Source organism: Brienomyrus brachyistius, chromosome 11 (genome assembly GCF_023856365.1).
Source record: "Brienomyrus brachyistius isolate T26 chromosome 11, BBRACH_0.4, whole genome shotgun sequence".
NCBI classification, from domain to species: Eukaryota; Metazoa; Chordata; class Actinopteri; order Osteoglossiformes; family Mormyridae; genus Brienomyrus; species Brienomyrus brachyistius.
In genome coordinates, this window is record NC_064543.1 from 27829557 (window position 1) to 27854856 (window position 25300).

Here is a 25300-nt window from a genome sequence, read left to right on the forward strand (position 1 = left end):
ACAGTGATACATCATCGAAAAGTAAGGAAAAGAGGGACAGGAGGAAGCAAACGCGTGTAGTACTATGTCAACACAAAACAAGCAAGCCGTGACCTACAGGCAAAAATGATGGGCATCACGAAGTTAGAAAGTGTCTTGCTGAAGGCATTGTTTATCATCTCTGTGCTTTTAAAGGTAAGTGTTCACATTTGTTGTCTGTCGTGAGCTGTGTGATGTACAACGTCTGCACGCATGTCAGATTTAGATCCAACTGTTACATCAGGTAATGATGACCTGATTGAATATTACCTATTTTACAGTGAAGTTTTATGATTCAGTTCAGCATTCAGGATAACTCACGTGTCTTTGAAATTGCGAAATACCGTTGCGATGAACAGCAGAAAGATTTTATAATTTTATGATTTTGCAGTTGTCATTTTTTTCGGGAACACTGATGAATTTTATTGAAACTGTGGCGAAGAAATATTAATATGATATAAGGATTTCTTTGTAGCGTTTACAAAAAAATAAACTAAAATTAACCAGTTTAATAATGGTAGGCCTACACTGTAATTGTATAAGAACTTAGCTTATCCATCCATCAATGCATCCATCTTCTAACCGTTTATCTAGTACATGGTTGCGAATGTAGTTAATTCAGCAACCAACATCTATGATAAAAGCAAGCGTGTTTTGTAGAAGCTTTGGGGAAAATGGTACTTGAGAGCAGGGATTTTAGATTCACTAAATTATTATGTAAATAAATCAGTTACATAGAGAATATCATATGAGGCCCTCCAGGTGCGCCCCCCTCATTTTCATTAGTTCAGGGTGATGTCAATCATAGAAATAAATACCTGAAATAAACAATTATTATTATTATTATTATTATTATTATTATTATTATTATTAATGATGGGGGGGCGGCATGGTGGTGCAGTGGTTAGCACTGTTGCCTCACACCTCTGGGACCAGGGTTCAAGTCTCCGCCTGGGTCACATGTGTGTGGAGTTTGCATGTTCTCCCCATGTCGTCGTGGGGTTTCCTCCGGGTACTCCGGTTTCCCCCCACAGTCCAAAAACATGCTGAGGCTAATTGGAGTTACTAAATTGCCCATAGGTGTGCATGTGTGAGAGAATGGTGTGTGAGTGTGCCCTGCGATGGGCTGGCCCCCCATCCTGGGTTGTTCCCTGCCTCATGCCCCTTGATTCTGGGATAGGCTCCGGACCCCCCGCGACCCAGTAGGATAAGCGGTTTGGAAAATGGATGGATGGATGGATATTAATGATGGCAAACACCCCCTCCCCTCCACACACACATTTTTCTGTTAGCAGTGATCATTTATATTGTGTTTTAGGTTTTAGTCATAACCACTCAGTGATATCAACAACTTATTAAAAAAGAGTATTTTGATGTTCTCATCATAATTGATACTTTAGATGCTTAAGGTTATATGATAATGAAATGTGAAAATTAACTGGCAATCGGTGTTTCTTTTCTATGCATTTGCATGGCATCAGACAATTAGTCGGTCATTGACAAATGACAGCTGTTTGAAGTTTCTTTTTGTTATCCGTGTATGTGCGTAATGTGCGTTATATTCGGTAATATTTGTGATCAGCAAGTGTGTTTTCCATTCTGGACAGAGTATTATAAATTAGATTTTATGGAATTTATGTTATTCCGTAATTTATGTTATTTATATTGTGGTATTCATCTATCTAAAAGCTCTCAGTGTTATTTACATGTAGAGAGGTGGTTTAAATAAGAAGAGGCAAACGGCGGGTATTTAAATGAGTGACTGACGGTAATGGTATCTTCTCAATCAGTAACTGCAGCTCCAGCAAAAGAGCATCTCTCCAGTTCATGCAGCATTTGGAGGCTTTTACAGATCACTGGTCAAAAAACATGAAACCCCAAAAGGATTTCAAATGTATAAGGTTTATTGTCTTTTGAATAATTCAGAAAATGATGAGTAAGGCTTTTAACCTGGGTACTAAGGGCAATATAAATGTGAAAGATCTGTTTTGGGAAGAGAAAAATATACCTGACGTAAGGAATATGGTGTGTTAATACAATACAATACAATATGTCACTTATCATATCATATATCATATACCCCCACACGGCATTGGAGCATACTGTATATCTCCACACTGAACTGGATTATATACCCCCACACTGCACTGGAACACATACCCCCACACGGCATTGGAGCATATACCTCCACACTGGACTGGATCATATACCCCCACACTGCACTGGAACACATACCCCCACACGGCATTGGAGCATATACCTCCACACTGCACTGGAACATATACCTCCACACTGGGCTGGATCATATATCCCCACACTGCACTATTTAAGTGCCTGCCTTTGTTCATTTGCCAAGTGAGTCATTGTGAATGTTACTGACTGTTTGGTGTCCTGATCTATTCCCTGTGATTTTACTTGGTTTCTTAGTTGTGCTTTTGTTTTAGTTAATTCAGTATTAGGCATATTCCCTGTTTCTGTGTTCTGACCCCTTGTGGTCATTTTGTTTTGTAGTTCTACACTGTGTCCAGTTTCTTTAATAAACCCTTTTTTGTCTTGGTACAGTAAGTGAATTGTCACCTTCCTTTCCCCGCCTGCACCATGCCCCACATCCGTAACACTTAGTGACGTTAAATTGAATTGTAAGCTTGGTTGTGATTGTTGGAGTTTTTGTAGCAAATGGCAAAGGTAGAGGAGGGAAGGAAACTGTGTGATACATTTTTGTGGGGACTGATTAAATGTTACTGCTATGAGTGAGATGATGTGTATCCAACAGCTATTAGATAGTTTTACAAGTAAAATAAATAATGCAGCAACTTGCTATCTTATGTACTGTGCAAAATAAACTGTTGGCATTGAATTGTGTAGACAGATGGAAGTAGAAATATGGAAAAATGTGATACTGTAACTTTGGTGAATATGATTATCACTAATTATTATTTATTACAATTCTGGATGTATTTATGCATTTGGTGGAAGTGGAAGGGCTTGAAGAAACTAAGAGAACACCTCTGACCTTTCATCCATCTATCCATCTATCTACCTATTTTCCAAACTGATTATCCTACTGGACTAACCCCACGATGACATGGGGAGAACATGCAAACTCCGCACACATGTGACCCAGGGAGAGGCTCGAACCTGGGTCCCAGAGGTGTGAGGCAACAGTGCTAACCACTGCACCACCATGCCACCCCCCTTACCTTTCATGTGTCCCCTAAATTTAAAAGCTATTGTGGTCTGAAATTATCTGACATTTGAATTTGAGTTTTGGTTATTTTATTTTCACCTTGTTTCTGCTCTTTGATGACACAATTGTTGCATGAAAAAAATAATTCTGGATTTAGTTCTTTTAAGTTTCCGAATTGCAGATGAAATCAGGGTTGGAGTCATTTCGGAATGCATTCATCACTTCCAGTACAAATCTGGAAATGGAACTGAATTAGAATTTCAGGGAGATTTAAATTCCTGCTGCAGATCCATTTCCTGATTTGGACTGGAATTGATGAATGCATTCCAGAATGACTCCAACCCTGGATGAAATGATCCACCACTGAAAAACAGAAGTATAAAATCATCCTAGCTGAATGTAATGTGGACAGGGGTCTTGGAGGGGCATGCATAGTCTGGCAAGTGCAGGGGGGCCTTAAATTGAGTAAGTGACATATAAAAATTGGAGCCCAAGGTGACATTTTGTCAAGGGGCCAAGAATTTTTAGGTAAGCCCATGGCTGCGGAGAAAGGAGAACTTGAAACACTGAGCGGAATGTATCTGCTGTAATGTGAAGTGTGAACCATGCTGCCCTCTGTAATACTGCCTTGCCCCCCTTTCCTGTTATTAAAGCAGCACCTGGGTATCAGGCCTAAAACAGGCGCTGCCTCATTTCTTTGCTGCTGACACTGAGACGTGCAAAAATACACCAGCCGCTGAAACATGGAAACATGCAAAATACGGCAGCCACTTGCCAATTTTTTTTATTTTATTTTTTTTTTTTTTTGGTGTTTTATGAAAATTTTTTTGTTGCTCCTTCTTTTGAGTACAGCTACTGGATCACATGCTTTAAAACTGATTTAAAACCGGGAGTGCTTGCGCTGGTTCAGCGCAGTCAGGTCTGCAGGCATTTTTAACATCTATGGGTCAATGCAGCCTCACTTACATGTTTGCTGTCCTTGCAACTGTGCAATCGTGCATTTCTCACAGGAACTTTTAAACTTTTCGGTGCCATTAATTTTGCATTTTTAATAGTGTGCCCAATTATTGGTAGCAAATCCTCATATTCATGGGGATTAATGACAGAAGATGCAAATGGGTGACTGTACTGTATTTTTAAGTTCATTGCATCAATGCAAAATAAGTGCTAATAAATGATCTGCACTAGTCTGCTGTACAGATATACCAACTCAGTATGATTCGGGTCAGATCTTTGTACATGCCACTCTCAGCTACAGCTGAAGTTTAAATAATAAAATATAGGCTGTTTACTGTAAAAACCTATGACTAACGATGTATTGTTGCTGAGATGACCTTTATGTGGGATCACTTTTTTTCCATCAAAGGCCAACTTTCACACACAGCAACCATTACCCTCATTTCTGTACCTGACTTTGAGATGGTTTTCAGTGAAATGATATTGTCTTTGAATCACGCTGCCACTGATGGAGCTTCCAAGACTCATCACTCATCTGTCAGTCTTGTTATAATCTTGTTCAGTATTTCAGTACCTCATGAGAATCCTACTCCATCTGCACTTAGAGTCATGAAGTCGTTTCATTGAGGAAACTTTCTTCAAGATGTTTCTTATGAATTTTGTTAAGCGATTGTAATGAATCATGATGGATCGTGAAGTGCATTTCAGCTTGATTACTAATCGGGCAATGGGTGCTGTCCCAGGAAAGGATTCTGCGGAAGTCTTCCAAAAAATGCAGACCAGCCAATGCAGGCAAAACCAGCTGATAGGCCATTAATAGGAGAGAATGTATCTTCTTTCGGAACAAGACGACGGCTTGTTTTTCCTCATTCTGTCAAATATAACCTGCTGCCTCGTGTAGTAAAAATCCATATTAGGAATGCATTTTAAAATGGGGGAGGTGGGAGATCCCCTTCAAAACATGCTTTAAATTCATAATTTGTGCTGTTGACAGTGATGATGAATCGCCGACTTTTGCATGTGGCACGGAGACTATTTCACTGCCGCTAAATTTTGTTGAATGATTGTACCTTTTTCCCAGGCAACTATCTGTTTTACTTTAATGTAGCCCTAAAATATGGGTTATATGATAATGATTCATGTATATTCACTTTTTCAAATAGGATGTTGTACTTGGTTTACAATAAGTCTGTCTTGTGTGACAGAATAACACAATTCAACACATTAATAATCAAACACATTTCCTATAAGGAAAGAATATCATTGTACTTTGTTAGCTTTTTCAAAATGAAAGTGAAAATGAAGAATATGTAGATATTGTCATTACTTTTTTATTTTAATTTTGCAAAAAATATGGGATATTTGTGATTAATATGTGTTTTCACAAGTATAAGCACGATGTAAGCTTTAGTTGATAGAACGGGCTAGTTAATTCATATGATTCTATGCTTTACAAACATTGCTGTAGCTTTTGCCAGTTTCTTGTGTGTTTTGCAGAAGTCTTTCACCACGACACACGTTTCCTGTTGGTGAAATTGTTTAAAAAGGCAGTCACATTTGGCCTTGAGCTTATACCACATATTAACTCCTTCCACTACAGAAATTCATTTTAAGTACCAGCATGACCTGCCACCTTAAAGTGTCCTTATGCAGACCTGGGTCATGTTGATGTTAACTTTGATCAAACAGAAGCAAGGAGAACTCAGGGCAAGCATATTGATTCTGTGGATTGATTTCATAAACAAGGCTTCCCAGTCCAAAGGAAGACAAAAAGTTCTTCAGAAAGTCTATATGTCAATAGACATTATGTCAGGAACTTGGGCATGTCCACATGCAGAGGCTACAGAGAAGCAAAGGTCTCACCAAGTGATTTTTTTCCTGTTTGATTTGCAAAGAGCTCCAGTGTATCATCCTCACTGAAATGAACATTAGTTGTCTTTTTTTTCTCTGCTGTCGTTGATCACTGGCCTGGTGTGGTGTCCTGATACAATCAATGGAAATGATTACAACTCTTCCTATCAGTAATGATCAGTTAGGTGCCAGTTAAAAATAGTGTGTGAAAATTTTGACAAGCTATTTTTTTAAGCCGTACTAGCATCCTCATAAGGGGAAGCTGTGGTTCTTAATAGTCCAGCTAGGGCAGCAGTCACTCTGTAGAAAGAGTTGAGGCTTCACCTCTACGAGTTTGGGGATTTGGGAGTCCCTTCCCTGGCCAGGTGTGTGTGGCATTTGCATGTTCTCCCCCTGTTTGGGTCAGCAGGTTGGACCTCGGTACTTGTGATTGGATAATTGGTGCTTCGAGTTCCATGCTCGCCAGAATGGTCACATCGCTGTTGCACCATGCATTTGGCTCAGCACTCGTTTGGCCTTCACTCTCCACTTCACTACTTGTAACCGTGGTGACCGAGCAGTACAAAATTTACTCACCACTCCAAACTCAGCTGGCTATAATTTGTAAATCGGAGAAAATATAGCAATTTTTACGAAGACCCGAGAAGGCATGATGACGATTTACTAGAAAAAGTATATGAAAGAATTAGGAATCCCGATAAACTTTGAAGCCTGCATCCGATCTTGGACACTGAAGGAAACTCAGAGACGTACTCATGTCATAGAGAATGACTTTGAGGAAGATGTAAATTATTCTGTTAAGACCTCATATAATTAAATAAAAATAATAATATTAACCCATAACTAAATTATTTATATTTATGAAAGTATTACGTATCATAATATGTTAAGACATGAAAATGTGAATGCGTCTATCGTTCTGAGAAGAGCCACAGCCTTGTGCTCAAAGAACCGCATGTGGTTGCCAACCCCAGGCCTAGTCTGTGTGTGATAGACTCTGATAGTCTCTGTGGTACCTGTTCTGGATATATGGTATGAAAATCAATGGATGGATGGATGGAAGATGGTTGATTGTATCATTTAAGTTAGAGATCAGACTTCATAAATGCTAGCATTACAGAGCAAGCTGTTTTTCAGTATATATTGACCTGGGGGTCATGTCCCTAGGGAAAGCTTGAAGATGGCCTTACAATACATCACATGAGAGGGAAGCTTGGTAACAGGCAAGGCATCATCTGCAAAGCTGGGGCAGAGATATGGGACTTACAGCTCTTTACGAGGCAGAGAGAGACAGGCGGGTCACGGTCGAGCTGAGTGTGGGACACAGCTGCCCTCTGCCTTTACCACTCGCATGCAAATGCAAGTCTCTGCTCTGAACTTTTTTTTTTTTTTTGCTCGTCCTCTGCAGCCACAGAGAATGAAAACTGAGCATGAAGCATGACCGACTGTACAATTATAGCAGATACACATCAGCGATTAGTCTAAAACCCAGCTGGAGCAGTGCAAACATCACCTTTGATTTCCGTAGTGCTCCAGTAGCTCTGGTGTTCTGAAGATACCCACAGAGGTCAGGGCAAAGTCATGGGCAGGGTTTTTGATTGGGGAGGAGGACAGGCTTTGGATGTGGTAATGTTACATCCAAAACTATGCTCAAATAATGTGCTTTGTGTCATGTGGAATATGTAGAGGATTTATCATCATATATCAGCCCCGTGGTCATCCTGGGTTATTCCCTGTCTAAAACAGGAAGGTACAGTATAGAGAATGGGGGGATGGATGGATGGATGGATGAATGGATGGATGGATGGATGGATAGATGGATATTAACCTGTACACTACTCCTGTACATATCCACAATCAGTGTGTGCATGTATTTTATTTTATTAAAAAGGTGAGACAAGTGAAACGTTCTGTTTTCTGTGTATTTCTGTTCACTTCCTTTCACAATAAAACAGAGGATTTTTTCATCTCCCACGTCAACTCTGTACTCTTATTGAGCACGTGTGATGTGAGGATCTTGCTGGCCACACAGAGTGCTTTTTCTCTGAAATCATTTCATTAAGTGGAACTGGAGACAATAGCAGGACTGACTGCTCTCCACGTGGGAGGGGCATTGTACAGTGGCTCGGTGACGGCTGCAGCTGCCGGCCTGAACCAGTTAGGGAAGGAGACGTCTAGCCATTTACAGCCACTGAATGTTCAGCCTTCCTTCAAATGTGTATGTCTCCATTAGATCAGAGGGCTTCTGTAAGTGGGTGGGGAGGGGAGCCTTTAAATTCATATTATTACTTCTATTTATTATGAAACCAACCATACTTGGTCAGTGGCCTGGCTTTTTCCCCTCCATCACAGTTTGTGCACTTGGCTCACTTCAGACCTGTGGTGTGGGCTGTTCGCATAGCAACCAGGGGGTGAAGCCCCCATCCACAAATAAAAATTAAGAAATCTTCGGATTTAAATAATTAAGCTGTGTCCCCCCAATACAAATCTCACCTAGGCTCTCAATGATACTGGACGATCATTCTCGTTCTTAGACGGACATCCATGCTATTATTACACTTATTTCATCATTTGGATGTTGTTTATTTGACTATTTATTTTGGTTAGTTTTTTTCATTTTTGATTCACCATTCTTTATTTTCTTGCTTATTACAGTGTTGGAAAGTACATAGAGACATGCAGCTTGGCTCCAGGGTTCTAAAAATCACATTGTGTAGAAGACACCTACTGTACAGTAGTAACACTTTACTTAAGGCCATGTTTTTAGCTATTTAAAAACACAAACATAATGCATTATAATGCATTATAATGCATTATAAAACCTCCATAAAGCATTATAAACATGGCTATAAATATGCAAAGAAGGCACAACATCACCATGTTTATTATGCATTATGAATGCTTTATGAAGCTCTCAATTATAATGCACTATAGACACCTTTATAATGTAGTACAAAGCATCCTTAATTCTTATACTGACCACTATAATGCATTATGAAAGCATCAATTGTGCATTAGATGAGAGATTTATAAGCATTCATAATACATAATGCACATGGCAATACCATATTCTGCCTTTTAATAAATATTTATAGCCATGTATGTACTGGTTTATTGTCATGACCTGCTCATACGATCCTCCTGTGTGCCACGCCCCCCTCATTTACCTCATGCGATATCCCGATGTACCCAGCTGTCCTGCGTTATTCTTGATTTGTCCTGTGTATTTTAGTCCACGTCAGAGTCTGTATCCAGGTCTTTCGTTAACATGTATACCGTGCCCTGTGCTTGTGGTTCGTGTTCCCCCAATAAATCCCATATTTTGGACTCTCGCCTCCCGACCTTCATTCCCCGGTTCCCGCGTGGGCGACCAGACGTCACATTTATGAATGGATTATTTGTTATGAATGTGTTTAAAGGCTGCTAAAAACATGGCCTTAAGTAAAATGTTACTTTAGACACGGCAAATGATGTTATGTCAGCTATTTATATACATGCCAATAATGCAATGAATGATTATACAGACATGCTTTGCAAAGGAGCAGCAGCATCGCAGTGGCTCAGCTGCTCACGCTTTTGAGTCTCACGCTGAGGGTTATGGGTTTGAATGTGCTGACTTCCCATCCAGTGCGATGGGCCACGTTTCATGATCCCCAGCTATCAAGTTTACTGTAATGTTTAAATGGTCATAGAAGGTTAAAGATAAGAAGGAAGCAGCAGAATCTATTTTGATGATACAGTTAAGAGGAAATTAACAGAGGGGTTGCAGAATTTTGAACTGCCGTATATCAGCAAAATTTGTACTAAGTTGTTAAACAAACTCCAAATGTGACTCTTAATAGCTCTATTGGGAGCTTCTCAGCTTATCCATTGACCTCGTTTTCCTTTGTTTCCTTTGCCTTTCATGCTATCATTTCTGTGCCAGTCTGTTGTGGAGAAAAACGTATATATGCGATGCTCAGGGCTGGAAATGAAGCTCGCCACTCACCTGAGGCAAGTTACTTAGTAAGACAAAGGGCAAGTTCAAAACACTGAATGCTGGCAGCAACATCACAGGAACTGGAGGGGACAGCGTGATGTGTCCCCCTTAATATTTAATTCTGATTCATTCATCCCCTCTGATAAACAGACCTTTGTATTTAAATTATTTAGTTGTTCGCCCACCTCCCAGTATCAAACTCTCTCCTGTGCTACTGCCTGCTGGTGTTGCTTCCATTATTGGTGGTTTTATTAGTTTGTTTAAATCCACCACAGTGCTGGATTGACCAGTAATTAAAAAGTACTGGAATAATAATGAAAATTAAGCTCCAGACTTATTTTGGGCGAATAACTTAGACAAAGGGCAAGTACAAGAAGCTGAACAGCATCCTGCTGAGGTAGCACAGCTGGCTATAGTAAAAATGAAGTTCCACCCATAATAATAAATATTATATTTCTATACAGGTATGTGCGACTAATACACATAATACTATATTGTCTCAATATGATGCCTAAGACAGGCTTGTGGTCTTATATCTAATATGTTCTGTTAAATTTATACCAAGAATTTGACATTTGTTGGAGGTTCTCTTGGTTGGTCAAACCGGCAATATCAAGGGCTGGCTTTGAATATCTTATTTGAGATGAGAAATCCTCACTTCTTTGCAAAAGTACCTAAAGTATCGCTACAAGGATTTTCAGTCCATTTCAATTACATTAGAATGGGTAACCATCAGATTGTTGTGCGTGAATTAAATTACAATGAATGAAGTTGTGAAAAGTTGTGAAAGTTCATCCTTGTCCAGAATCATTCTCAGTCTGATGAAGCACTCTTTTCATCAATAGACCATTATGCAGTTTTAAGTTAGACACTAGCTTCCCGTTTGTCTTCCTCGTGGAACTTTGGGTTGAGGGGGGATATAAAACACATTATCTTTGTTGTTTATGTTTATCTTTTTTTCCTCTTCACTTCTAAACTGGTCTAAAAATCAAGGCTAAAATTAAAAAAAAAAAAAAATCTAATTTAACACTGAAGTAGGCCAGTTATTACCAACAATAAAAGAATATTAATAATTATTAAATTATTAATAATAAAAAGAAAAACACTTTGTCTAGAAGTAAATTATTGCTATTGTTGTATTATTTGATATTAATTCATTTCCTGTCTTTTTTTCTAGATCTCATATATGGAGACCTGTAAGTGATTCTTTCAGTTCTCTCTTCTTGTCTAAATATATGTTTGTATGTGTGTATATTAAAAAGTTTTTTAATTATTCTCAATTTCATAATATTTTATATGTACAATTTTCTTCTTATTTTTTTGTTTAGACACAGACTGGGGTATATTTACTAGTGCAATCATAATATTTAAAAAGTGAACGTATTGTGGTGTGTTTTGAGGGAAATTCTTCAATTTGCACAATTGTGAAAAATGAACACAACCATTTTAAAATCTATCAGTTGTCCCCACAATGTAATACATACATGACTCACAGACACTTAAAATACAAAATCTCTTCTTGAACCTCCTGTTTCACACACACAGGGCCTGATGTGATCGCAGCCTCACTGTTACCCAGACCAGCAATCTTTTAACTACAAGTGTGCTTCCCTAACCATTAGGTCACTACTGCTGCTACAGGGTTGCTGCTGTGTGCATGTGCACAGGCTATGAGGCACACCAGCGCTGTCTAATATGATCATAATGTGTGAATTTCCCGCTTTGTCTTACAGTAGGGTGCCGAACCGGGACAAACTCAAAGAAACTGTTTTTTGGTTATACACTTAAAAATCGGAACCATGTGTATAACAGGCAATGCCTGTTCACCAGTCAGTTATCACTTTTATACAGGCACAGTGGCTATAAAAATTCCCAAGTTCAGCTGATAGAAATTAATCTTGTCCTTAGACAGATTTTTCATATATGACAAACCACAATACGCCACTGCCTGAGCATAATGTCTGTTCAAAATAACAAGAATACCACTAGCTGGCCAGAAAGATAATTCACATGCTCTAGAGCTTAGCGCTGCTGTTTGCTAATTGCTCTATTTTTCTATCCTATAATAATGTTCAGTGAGTAATATTTGATATATTTTACTACACACTTTATGTTAAGGCAATTTTCACCAAGCACCAGAGCAGCTTCTTTCCATGGACTACTGGTCATGGGAAAACACAAGCAAGCTGGACTCAGCAGGATGTGTCACATCATTTACTTACATCTAGACAAAGACAGTGATGGTGTTACGTCGGGTGCTGGCAAGCAGGCGAAAGAAGCCGTGGATATAAACAAACAGGGTTTATTATGGGGTAAACACCCAAACACAGCAACATCAATGACCGGACTGGGGAAACAGACTTGAACGTGGACTAAATACACAGGACTATGCAGAAATAACACGAAACAGCTGATAACAATCAGGAATTCACATGAGATAAATGAGGGGGCGTGACATGCAGGAGGATCATATGAGCAGGTCATGACAGATGGGATATATTTAAAAGTTTGTAAGCCTGGTGATGAATGTTCTTAAAATGACAGAAAATAAATAAGCAAAATTACATATTTTATGAAGTATTTTAAATATTTTATATACATAAAATACAATCTCTCAAAGTATTTTGTTACATCTTACTTTTTTCGTCCAGCAAAATACAAATGAAAATACTCAAAAGTAACTAAATACATATTTTAAATGCATTGAATTGAAATACTGCCCATGTCTGAAAAACATCAATATGCAGGTGGGGTGTGCAGGAGGAAAAATATTCTAAAGGATTCTAAAGGATTCTTTTTCCAATAAACCCAGTCTGTTACTACAATAACAGTTTTAATGAAATATATTTGCAGAATAGTTTTGGTGTCAGTTGTTTAATGTCTGATATTGTTTGTTTTTTTAAATATATGATATGTACAAAAATCTGTTTATAATATTTGATATTTAACCATTGAAACCATTAATGGCTGGCACAAATTTCTTTGCATCAAATTTCTAGAATTTCTGGAATTCACAGAATTTCCACCAAACTCAAGTAGATTTTTTTCTGTTTTTGAATAGTGTATTACTTTTCTAAACCTGTGGTGACATTTGGGAAGTCTATATAACCAAGTAACCATATCCTCAGTTTGTTTTAAGCAGCGATGTTTGGCCTTTATTTTCTACAAAAAAGTGTGTAATTCTCATAATAATCAATATACCATGCCACCTTCAGAACTGGAAAATACCTACTCCCATTTTGGGTGTTTTAATGGAAATGGTGTCCTTCATAATGCTCTTTTTTCTTGATCCCACAGTGCCAGATGTGATCAGGAATCTCAATGATGCTGAAATCACAACGTCTTCTGTGTCTCTTACATGGTGTGTCCCTCAAAGAAACCACTCCTTTTACGAAGGTGAGTGGGATGTTTGAGCAGATAATGTTCAGGAAGCATTCATTAACATAACAAATCTAACTGCTGGAGCAGTACACATTCACAATCACTGCAGTTAGTGTGGATAACAGCATAAATGGAGCAGCTGTTAGTAAAGTTCAATTCACAAGTATGTCCTTGTAATAAAATGTCGTACTGAAGTAAATATACAGCAGGAGTGTAAACACAGCAGGACTGTACATAAGTTATTTAGTTGGGATCTTTTTTTCGCATTGGTGTTTGTCAGTGCTTCTTCACTTGTAGTTGAAGACTAGTATCAAGTTGCTTTTGGGCAGTGTTTCTCAAACTAGTCCTCGGCGACCCCCAGACATATCCTATTCTATATCCCACCCTGACCTCTACTAAGCAAAAACATGGACTGTCTGGGAGGGAGCAAAAATGTGGATTTCTGGGGGTCCAGGTTGACAAACACTGCTTTAGGCAAAGTGAACCAAAATATTTCTAATCATTTTGGGATGTAATAAAATTTTGCATGAATAATTAATGAGATAGATATTGAATAGAGCGAAGTGACCCACAGCTAATCCATTTCCATGACGTAGACACATGGGCAGGGCCTGATATGGTGGGTAATCTTTCTGTAACTCAAGTCAAAACATCATCTGTGTCTCTGAGCTGGAGCCCACCACCTGGAAACCCCATGTCTTACCTAATGGAAGGAGGGCACCACGTGCAGGAACAAATCGACAACATCACCATCCATCAATGTAACAGATCTGACTCCTGGAACTCAGTACACATTTACAGTAATCCTGATTGTTGGTGGTAATCTCGAAGGTGCCCCTGTTAATTGTTCTCAATTTACAAGTAAGTCATGGTTACAAATCATCAGTAATTATGAAGGAATACCAGTATTGTACCAGCAGTTATGTAATATCTATAAAAAAACTTTGACTGGACGAAAAGGTAATTGAAAAATCTGGTTTCAAGGTGTTTTGAAGACACAGAGGACCTTTATGTAGTTGATTAAATGTAGATATGCATTTATATTAGAAAAGTAACATCCCAATTAAGAATTAAATTGGTTTGGTAAAGTAGATCTCACTAGCTGTTAGCTCCCATGCATTATCCGGAAGCACTGGGACAAATGAATTCTTGTTACTGCTCGCTATCCACTCTTTCTCTTACTAAATTGGAAAAAAATACAAATTTGAGAAATTCAAAAGTGGTGTTACTCCATGTCTCTGAGCTGGAGTGAATTTCAGGGAAGCCGCTACTTTTATAGAGTAGAGTAGGATGTTGGCAGTATAACTAACATTAAGACTACAAATCAGGCATTCACTGATATAGCAGCGCTGGCTTCTGGAACTTGGTATATACTTAGAGTTCTAGCTATCGCTGCAGATAGTAAAACTGAAGGAGATGCTGTGAGTGTGGCGCATTATGCAAGTGAGTATTTCATCTTTTGAATTGATGCACCTTTCAGCCAAGGAATTGGCAGTTCTACATTACGCAGATCATAAACCTGTTATATGTAAAGCTCAGAATTAATACTGAAAAAGTAGGAGCAATTCTTGCAGTGGTTTATAAACATAGCTTATTTTCCGAAAACAATCCACTGGAATCGAGATATCGCCTACAGTATGTTGGTACAACATCGGTATGTTCAGAAACATAAGGTAAAGTTATGTCTGCTGAGTGTGTGCTTACCCATTTAGGGTTTCTTCTACGTCAGTGCCATGAACATGACTCTAACCTTTTTTCACCTCTACAGAGCCTGAACAACCTGAGAACATCTCAGCTGTAAATCAGCAGAACAACAGTCTGAGTGTCTTATGGAGCTCACCTCCAGGAAACGTGAAGCAGTATGAAGTGACAGTCACAAACTGCAAAAATAACTTTACAAGGATATGCACTGTACATACAAATTATACAAACCTGCAGGAATTAGAAGCTGGTATGTACAATCTCAGTGTCACTTCCATCAGCGGGCCATTCAGTAAGAAATACCAAGCCTGTCTTTCCATATAGCCTAAAACCCTGGGAAAACATTGATTTTCATTTTACAATTCTACCCTTGGTTGCATGTTTCATTGCAAAAAAATATGTTTTGCATGTCTCCTACTCTTTGGAAACATTTATATTTGATAATTTCATGTGCGTTTCTACATCACAGGACCCAACCCACCCAGAGCTATAAAAATAGTAGAGAAAACCAACGACTCCATTTCACTGTCCTGGGACGTGCCGGTTATGGGAGCAGCTGCAGAAGCTGACTACAGTGTAGCGTGCACATCCGGCCTGAATACATCCACCCAGGTTGTGCTGTTGTCACGGAATCAGATTAAATTTTCAGGACTGACTTCAGGAACACTGTACTACATCTCAGTGGGAACTGTGGGACCACAGGACCTAAGGAGCCTAAATGTCTCCCGACAAGAATACACATGTAAGCTAACACTGTAATGATTAAGGGCTCATATCAGCTTTAGAGCTGATAAGTCAGACAGGCCTGCCTGTGTTTTTTTTATAGTGTATGTTGCCAATTATATTTATTTCTAACCATCAATCACCTTCAATTTCCAATAGTGTCCAGCAATATCTTGCTCAGTTCTCTGTCCTGGATACTTTATCTCACTTTCATATTTTTTCCTCTTTGCTCAACAAAAATGATTAAATAACAGTGCAACTAATATCCTGCACTGTAAAACAACACAGCCATATATATATATATATATATATATATATATATATATATATATATATATATACACACACACTACCAGTTTTTGCACACGATGCAGTTTTTTATATTTGCATGCTACTAACATTTACTAAAATACCCAAGATTATTTGCTAACAAATAAATGAATTCTCCATTTGAGTACCTTTATTAGCAAGAAAATGTCATAGGTTTTATTTGTCAAAGTAATCTCCTCTAGCAGTTCAAATTCAAGGCATTCTTTCTACTAGGGACATTACATACTGCTTTGTTTCATGGAATGAAACAGTTAACTAGGGCATTTAATTTAAATGACACACAACCAGTTAATAGGATGTCAGGCATGCAAAAAATAGATTGTTCATACATGCAGTATATCTTTATATATCTTTATATACAGCTCTGTAAAAAAAGAAACCACAGCACAATATTTTGTTTCACTTCTCTGTTTCTCATTAATGAAAGGCTTCTTCCTTGCTTTATGGGATTTCAGTCCTGCTTCTAGGAGCCCGATATGAACTGTCCTAGCAGTGTACTTCACATCTGCACTTCATGTTTCCCATTCCTTTTAAATGTCACTTGAGGTCATCCTCAATAAGTCAGGGCCAGCAGCCTTACGAGCATTGATACGGCTCAGTGCGTTACGAACATCTATGATGGTGAAAGTGACATTTTGACCTTTCTAAAGCCATGTCAGTGTTTTTTAATGTAAATTGTGATCTTTCTTACTTTTTAGAATCAGAGAATGCAAATAATATTGTTCTTATAAATGTTGTCTGTCATTGATTTCCTTCTGATAGTGCCCAATCCAGTGCAAAACATCAAAGCCAGCACGGAATCTATCAGTTCTGTGGCACTTGAATGGGAGAGTCCTGTTGGTGCCCAGTCATATTTTACATACAGAGTCAATATCACCTCAAGAAGTCAAATAACATCAATGAACAAAATCAACATCAAAGACCTCAATCCAGGCACTAAGTACAATTGCTCTGTTACTGTGCTTGCTTCACATGACACATATGGCCCCCCCTCATTCACGTTTTGCCAGACAAGTAAGTAACACAGCCTTTACGATACATTTCATTGTGCCTTTGTGAAAATGAAATTATAATTAGGTAACTTTTCTTTTGCCACAGAACCCATGCCAGTTGACAATCTTTCAGCTATAGCTGTTAACACCACGGCTGTGAGTGTAATGTGGTCCAGTTCAGATTATAAAGAAAATACATATTTTCTCATCTCCAACCCATGGAACCAGAGTTTGATCCAGAATACAGCAAACAAGAGCATCAACATCTCAGACCTCACACCTGGCACCAATTACACAATTGGGGTTAAAGCAGTTGTGAATGGGGTTGCATCTGATCCAACCTCTACCTATGTTCTCACAAGTATTGTTACCATATTATTATACATATTTTGACCTTTCTAAAGCCATGTCAGTGTTTTTTAATGTATATTGTCATCTTTCGTACTTTTTAGAACCAGAGATTGCAAAGAATATAACAGTTAGCGGAACAACAACCAGTCTGAAGGTGACTTGGGACAGGCCTGAAGGAATTGTGACATCCTACATCATTGACATCTACAATGGAAGCTCACTAGCAGCCAATCAGACAGTATTTAACAATTTGGCTGTATTTGCTAACCTGATGCCAGGAAGGCTCTACAGCATCAGACTCACCACACTCAGTGGAACTTTACAAGGGGAATCACAGATGATTAATTGTTCAACCTGTGAGTTGCTGAGCCGTCATTCAATCTCTGCAGTATCAGTAGCATTTGCCATATTATTTTTTGTTCTTGGGGAGATTTTGGTAGATTTTAATATTCACAACTTGACCATTCTTTGATGAAAAGTTCAAGAGCTCCTTTATAATCACTGCACCTTGGTACTGGATAAACAGTATAGTAGATGGACTGTTGGATGGATGTGTAGAAGAATAGATAATCTGATGTAATGTGTTTCAGTGTCAGAATGTAAACGCAACAATAACTGCTGTCTCGAAATAGTGTATGGATTTTATGTATGTGCTGCACATTTGGGATTTTGTCTGTTTGAGTGCTAGGCATTATATTATATTATATTATATTATATTATATTATGCTCAATAATATAATGCTCAAGCTTTCTTAATATATGACTAATTTTTTTGCCATATGATGTGTGAATGCATAGTATTTTTCATGCTGTTTTTGAAATTATTCTGTAGACTTTTTGAAATTTGAGATTATACTGTAGACTTCATTATATTAACATATTACTGTAGATCCCAATCCACCCAGTTTCATCAGAGTTGAAGGTGCAACGACAAGTTCCATTAACATCAGCTGGGGCAGGCCCTCTGACATGGATGGGGACCAGTATTCATATATTGTTTACTACCAAGGCAATGAATTTGTTTCCACTGACACCTGTTTCATGCTGGAAAATCTGACATCAGAAACGTCCTACAATATCTCTGTGCTAACGGTTGGACCAATGAAGTACAGGAGCACGCCACTGACTGTGTTAAGCTGTACAAGTGAGTCTCATAGGCAATACACTTGTTTTATGGTTATTGCTAATTAATATGCAATATTCTCACTGTAATTACTTAACTGTAACAAGGACAGTTAGATATTTAACATTTGTATGGGCTTACAACATGGAAGAAATGAAAAGTTCTGTTATTTCTTCCCCCAAGGAGTCAGCTCTGTGAAAGATTTGCAAGCAACAGAGATCACAACTTCTAACGTGACACTGGTTTGGAAGTCTCCCAGTTCTGGGAAGAGTTATAAGTACTTTGTGAAAGCAAAGTCCCTAAACCAAGAGACCAACTTCACTGTGAACGGAACAGACGCCACAATCAGAAACCTTCGATCTGGTAGCAATTATACGTTTGATGTCACAGTTACGCTGCAGGGTGTTTGTGAGTCTACTGCTGAATCCATCTCGTTATTCACAAGTGAGTTTACTGAAATACTCATTTTCCAGCAGTAATAGATTAAATCCATAGTACTGTAGTACTTTTCAGCTTTTTGAATTCAATGAATTATCAAAATGGATGCCTACATCAGCATTAAATTTGATTTTCAGGACCGTATCCCATTGTTGACTTGAAGTCCGAGGCAGTTAACGAATCGGTGGTGTATTTGAATTGGACCAGACCACAGGAGTACCAAGACAGCTATACTTACACAGTTAAGATTTCGGGGTGCACATCTAATACGAAGAATCAGTCAGTGCAGCAAGAACAAGCCTACATTCATGATCTGATCCCAGGGACCAACTGCTCCCTCCTTATTTACAGCAGGGCGTCAAATGGGATTGAAGGATGGCCACTCTCCACATCTCAGTACACAAGTATGCATCTTCTCCCTTTATTTGTTTGTTACTGGTCTGTAACACAGGATCACACTAGATGCCTGCTTTGAATTTTTCTAGCCTATGAGTCAAGCCCTTGAGGGGAATTTTCTTTTTTCTTTCACTTCCTGCTCAGCAGAGAGCAGCCTGAGTGTCATTCCATGATGTATATCTTCATTTCAGTATTGTTTATCACACACAGAGCCTGAAAAAGTGATGTCAGTGGAGTCAAATGAACGTGCAAATGATTCCATTACTGTGACCTGGGATTCTCCAAGGGGCAACATAGAGAAATATGTGGTCAGCCTATATTATGTTCAAGGACAAACCCAGAAGCAGGAATTAAACAACACTGCTAAATCCTGTCAGTTTGTTAACCTGAAAGCAGGAAGTATGTACACAGTCACAGTGAGAACATGGAGTGGGCCCTTTGCAGAGGAATCACAGGCAGTGTCAATCGCAACCTGTAAGTATCCAGCAGCAATCTGCATCAGTGTCCATCAGTCATTTGGAGATGCCAGACATTGATTTCTGAGCATAGAAATGGTCAAAGTAGTCCAAAGATTTATTGGTAACACTTCACTTGAAGGGACACAAATAATATAGTATTAAGCTAAACAAGAAATCCAGCTGTTATTGCTAAATGGCTTTCTAATTTTTTACACTGGAATGCATTTCGCTTGAGTGGGACGTCATTCCTAGCTCCCACTTCCAACCTCCAAGGTAAATGGAACGCAGCACTGCATGCTGATATCATGCTTATCTCAAGCACTTACTGTATTTGTTACTGTATGTGTTAATTCTGCCAACCTTTGTGAACTACTGAAGGAACCGCTGAAGGAACAAGTAATGATTAACATAAGTGTTATACTAATATGCTGATCTCATTTTTCTTCATTGTTAATAAATCATGACACATCTCAAGTAGATACGGGTATTTGTTCATGATTTACCAAATATTTGTGCCCCTTCAAGTGAAGTGTCACTAAATGAATGCTCCTAATTTCTTATAAATATTCAGTGTCAGAGTTAATATTCAAAATACATTAGTAGCAGGCATTCACTCAGACAGATATCATTGCTGAAATGACATTAAGAAATTGTTATTCTTACAGATCCAAACAAACCTGGAGATATCACAATAACAGACAAGAATACTAGCTCAATTGCTTTAGCGTGGAGCAGTCCGCTGGACAGTGACGGTTCTACTAACTATTACACGGTGAAATATCAGTCTGCTGTGTACAACCACACAATTAACACCAATACGAGCAGCAGTGTCCTGAACGGACTGGCTTCCGGAACCTCATACAATATCTCTGTGGCTACTGTAGGACCAGAGGAGCTCGTGAGTGCACCAGTTACGGTGGACTTGGTCACAACCAGTACGTGTTCATTGGTAACATAGAAAACAGCAGAATCAATCTGGAAAGCTGAATGCATCATATTTATGATTTTTTTTTTGGGGGGGGGGGGGGGGCTGATGTCTGTTATTGTGCTTTTTAAATATCAAAAGTTTTATTCAATGTAACAGTTCCACATTTTATGGTCTCATATTAGATTAGGAAAATATTGTAGCGCATATACACAATATACACAAGTGCCCATGAAACCCAGGTATCGCAGTGGCAGGAATGGAGATGAGACGAGACGATTTCAAACAAGATGGTCATTCACCTGGAGCCCTTAAAGGGACCGCACACAGATAACAACCACACTCCAACATATATAACAGGGAAGTACAAGGAGGTCTCATATAAGACTGTAAGGCACACACACAACAACTATTATACAGAGGGCAAGGAGACACGCGAGTAACTGGCAGGGCACACACAGGTAAACACACTTACAGTACAAACACCGGAGACACAGCACAAGTATCTACAAGAGCAAATACACACAGGGGCTATTTACACTCCTCACAAGCATATCGGCAAATGCAAATGACCTCTGCTATGCAGGGCAATCTCACTATAATCTCAGCCATCTTAATTTTATCTATTGATTGTAAAAGATTTTAAAAATGATGCAGGGAGGTAATTGCTCTTTAATAATAATTTTCTTGGTTTAAATAGGACCAGAGAAAGTTCAATCACTGGAAATACAGTCTGTGTTTCTTGAAAAGGTTGTGCTTAAATGGAGTGCCCCGTCTGATTTTAAAAATGGGTACTGCTACAGAGTGACAACAAGCAGCACAGATCATGTGATCAACACAACAACGCTGAATGAGACTTATGAGGTAGTCGATCTATTGCCTGGAACCGAGTATAATTTCAGTGTAATGACGCTGACAGAGGATGGGACAGAGTCCTCACATGCAGTGGTGTCCTCTTGTATAGGTGAGGACCCTCCTTGTTTTAACAAAATTAGCGAAATGGATGATTCATATTCTTGGAATATACACAAGTGCCCATGAAATCCAAGCTTCAAAGTCCATATAGCTTTCTTGAAACAATAACATTTCATTGTTAATGCCGGTCTTCCAAGGCAGCTTGGTGGCTGATTGGGTAGTCCTGTTGCTCCTTACCATTAGGAATGTGGGTTCTTGCCTTTAACAGTGTGTGATTTTGCATGCTGTCTATCTTGTACTGTATGGGGGTCCCTCCCATGGTACAGAGTAAGACCAGTTGGTGTCTCCTTTGTGGGTGAATGTGTGCCCTGCTGTGGTCTGGAATCTGGTCCTGACTTTGGCCCAGGTTCACCATAAAGCTGCTGCATAAGCAGCCATAAATCATGCATGGATCTTCATTTTCTATTAGTTTGTTGTTTTTCCTGTATTTCACAGATGCAGCTCCAGTTACAAACATCAGCTGTCAGAGCCCAAACCTCACTGTGGCTCTTCTCACGGTGCAGTGGAGCAGTCCCAAAGGCTTAAATAAAGGCTTTGAAATCGCCATAAGAGATAAACCCAAGGAGTCTCTTCCAACTTGTACTTCCAAATGTATGCACACCCTAAAAAATCTCTCTTACAACACACAGTACACGGTGAACATCCTAACTCGTGGGTGTGGGAATAGCAGCCCCATCACTGCTATATCTTGTAAGACAGGAATCACAGGTATGCACTCATTTATTCAAACTTTGTACCCATTTAAGGAAAATCTCATTACATTATTTTACCCATGAAAGTCCATCTCCTTATATGAATGTGATACATTTCTGCCTTCATCATCTTGCAAGTTATATGATGTAAATGTTCTCAAATTTTGACTATTCTTTTTTTTCCAAGTTCCACGGATACCAGATATAAAGGACTATATCCAAGTTACTGATGTGGAACATGACCGATTTACTTTGGACCTGCACCCTGGGCTCTTTAGTGACAGTGAAGGACCCATTGTCAGTTGTGGTGTACTTGTTACATCTAGTGTTAGCAGTATGTTTCAAGTTTAAGTCATTTATTTTATTAATATATCAATCCCTCATTTTTATTCCTAAGTGATACCATGTCATTTCTTTACTTCAGGTATTATTGGTGGAAACTCATCCTCTTTTAAAATGTATCTAAGCAACACATATGAAGCCTGGAATACTGGAAATGGGGAAACTTACCTGGCAACCCTTAAAGAAAAGAAGGAAATATATCAAAGAGGCATAACTTCAATTGTCATTGGTGACAACACAGAATGGGGGAGATATATTAATGGACCACTTAAACCCAAGGGAAGCTACAGGTAAATATGTTCATATCTTCATCATAGTATACCAAATAAAATCTAGAGGGTATAGGGAGGACGATTAGCAGATAAAGAACAGCAGTAACCCAACACTGAAACAATCTCACTATGCTTTACAGGTTTGCCGTTGTTATATTTACTCGACTGGAGGCAAATGATGGATTTATAGATATTTCAAAATCCTATGTCTCAATATCACCTTTTTATGAGACAGAAATAAATCTTCCAGAAAATCCAGGTACAGAGTGCAAGTCATGGTCTTGCTCTATGTTACGTAAATCCCAAGTTTAATATCAAAGAGGATACTACAACTTGAACTAATCTCACTCTCTTCTCTCAGTTGTTGTCGCATCCATAGTTATATCTGTAGTATCTATACTCCTACTCATCAGCATTTTTATTATTGGTGCAGTTTCATTAAAAAGGTAAAGGCACATTATTTATTCACATTCATTACGATCATAAATTACAAAGAATTAAGACGATTATACATTAATAAATACAATCTATCGTTTTTTTGGCCAGACGTAAGAGAGCTGAACCTTCAGAAGTCCCCATTCTTTCAATGAGGTGATGTAATGTTTATCCAGCACTGTGTTTTTCTATAATTTTTCCTTAATCATTGTATATTTTTTCAGTGGGTACAATGGTTAGATAATAGTTATGCTGCATAAATCCGTCAACCATTGTACACAAAATATATTTTGTTTTAATGAACCTGCAAAAATTTAATATGCACCATTAACATATTTGTTCATTATTTTCTTTTCAGGGAAAAAGTGTAAGTAAAAATAAATTTATTGTTGACCAATGCATTTGTCTGCATGTTGTTATCGTATTATGTAGGTGCCAGCTCCACTCCTGCTGTTCCTGTGGGGTTTGCATTTCTCTTGTGTCACATGACACAAATTAGGTGAACTGGCATTTCTAAAATGTGCATACTGCCCCCTGAAGGCAAAACATTGTAACTATGCTAACACTAAAACTCAGACAAGGGGCTTTTGTAGTTTTTTGACTGTCCAGTCATATCTGTAATAGGCAAAAATCATCAGATTTTGGTCATAACGGTATTTTGGTAAAATATGCAGTTACGTTGTTTTGCCCTTGTGTGCTAACATAGTGTGTGAGTGTGTGCATGTGTGTCCACTGTGATGGACTGTCACCCCAGCTAGAGTGCCCCCCCCCCGCCTTGTGCTGCCTGGGATAGGCTTAAGGGTCTCCAGAGATCCTACATTGAGTAAGCAGTTGGATGATGGATGGATGGATTAATGTACCTTGCCTTTGTTCTTGCAGCAGTAGTAGTGTTCCCATTAAGGTGGAGGACTTTAAAGATTACTTCAGGAAGCAACAAGCAAATTCTAACTGTGGATTTGCAAAAGAATTTGAGGTAATTTGCTTGTGCTTACAAAATATTTTATTTCAAATCTAAATCAGTATTTAGTGCTAACAAGAGGCGAAGATGAAGCAAAAATGTATACCTCTGTCCTGTTCTCCCATTGGCTGGCAGAACCTGAAATCTGTGGGCATATCCCAAGCTAAGAGCAGTGCTTTGGCTCTGGAGAACAAAGGAAAGAACCGATACAACAATGTCCTGCCGTGTGAGTCAGCTGAATTTCTCTTTCTCCTACAATTGCACGGATTCTTTCCACCTTCTGTTGTTGTACAGTTTGCTAACAGGCACATGCATTATATTTGCAGCTGCTTATGGATTATCTTGAAAAAAATTTTTTTTTTAAATTTAGATGATTCTTCAAGAGTAAAGCTGTCCATCCAAGGATCGCCATTCGATGATTACATCAACGCCAACTATATTCCAGTATGTATTACTACAGAATTAAAGTTAGTTATGGCCACCAGAGGAGATATTTTTAATTCATTATTCTTTAAATTTATTTTTTATTCCTCATGACAGGCTAGGTTTATCCTTATTGTGTTTATCATTATTCTAGGTTTATCATTATTCTTTGTTTTATTTTCTCTCACAGGGGTACAATTCCAGGAAGGAGTTCATTGCAGCACAGGGTCCATTAGCCAGTACTGAGAATGAGTTCTGGAGGATGATCTGGGAGAAGAATGTGCACACACTGGTGATGCTGACTAGGTGCACTGAGCAGGGCCGGGTGAGTTGCATTGATGGGGGGAGGGGGGGTGGAGAAACATAGTTATGAATACATCACAGAGACTGAAA

General features: G+C 38.6%; 1 protein-coding gene across 1 annotated transcript in view; it reads left to right on the forward strand.

Moving 5' to 3' along the window:
* The first annotated feature begins 32 nt into the window (after nucleotides 1-32).
* ptprja (protein tyrosine phosphatase receptor type Ja) overlaps nucleotides 33-25300 on the forward strand; it is a 30740-nt gene continuing 5472 nt past the window's right edge. Inside the window, 28 exon segments of the mRNA XM_048969782.1 lie at nucleotides 33-174; nucleotides 11170-11188; nucleotides 13290-13458; nucleotides 13460-13536; nucleotides 13982-14096; nucleotides 14098-14234; nucleotides 15142-15324; nucleotides 15544-15816; nucleotides 16890-17141; nucleotides 17226-17480; nucleotides 17572-17826; nucleotides 18360-18614; nucleotides 18777-19037; nucleotides 19169-19435; nucleotides 19638-19901; nucleotides 20551-20820; nucleotides 21511-21774; nucleotides 22221-22493; nucleotides 22665-22811; nucleotides 22902-23109; nucleotides 23232-23350; nucleotides 23453-23537; nucleotides 23638-23682; nucleotides 23885-23893; nucleotides 24412-24499; nucleotides 24620-24710; nucleotides 24855-24928; nucleotides 25098-25232. Of these exon segments, the coding sequence (XP_048825739.1) occupies nucleotides 106-174; nucleotides 11170-11188; nucleotides 13290-13458; nucleotides 13460-13536; nucleotides 13982-14096; nucleotides 14098-14234; nucleotides 15142-15324; nucleotides 15544-15816; nucleotides 16890-17141; nucleotides 17226-17480; nucleotides 17572-17826; nucleotides 18360-18614; nucleotides 18777-19037; nucleotides 19169-19435; nucleotides 19638-19901; nucleotides 20551-20820; nucleotides 21511-21774; nucleotides 22221-22493; nucleotides 22665-22811; nucleotides 22902-23109; nucleotides 23232-23350; nucleotides 23453-23537; nucleotides 23638-23682; nucleotides 23885-23893; nucleotides 24412-24499; nucleotides 24620-24710; nucleotides 24855-24928; nucleotides 25098-25232 (4659 nt within the window). The 5' untranslated portion in view covers nucleotides 33-105.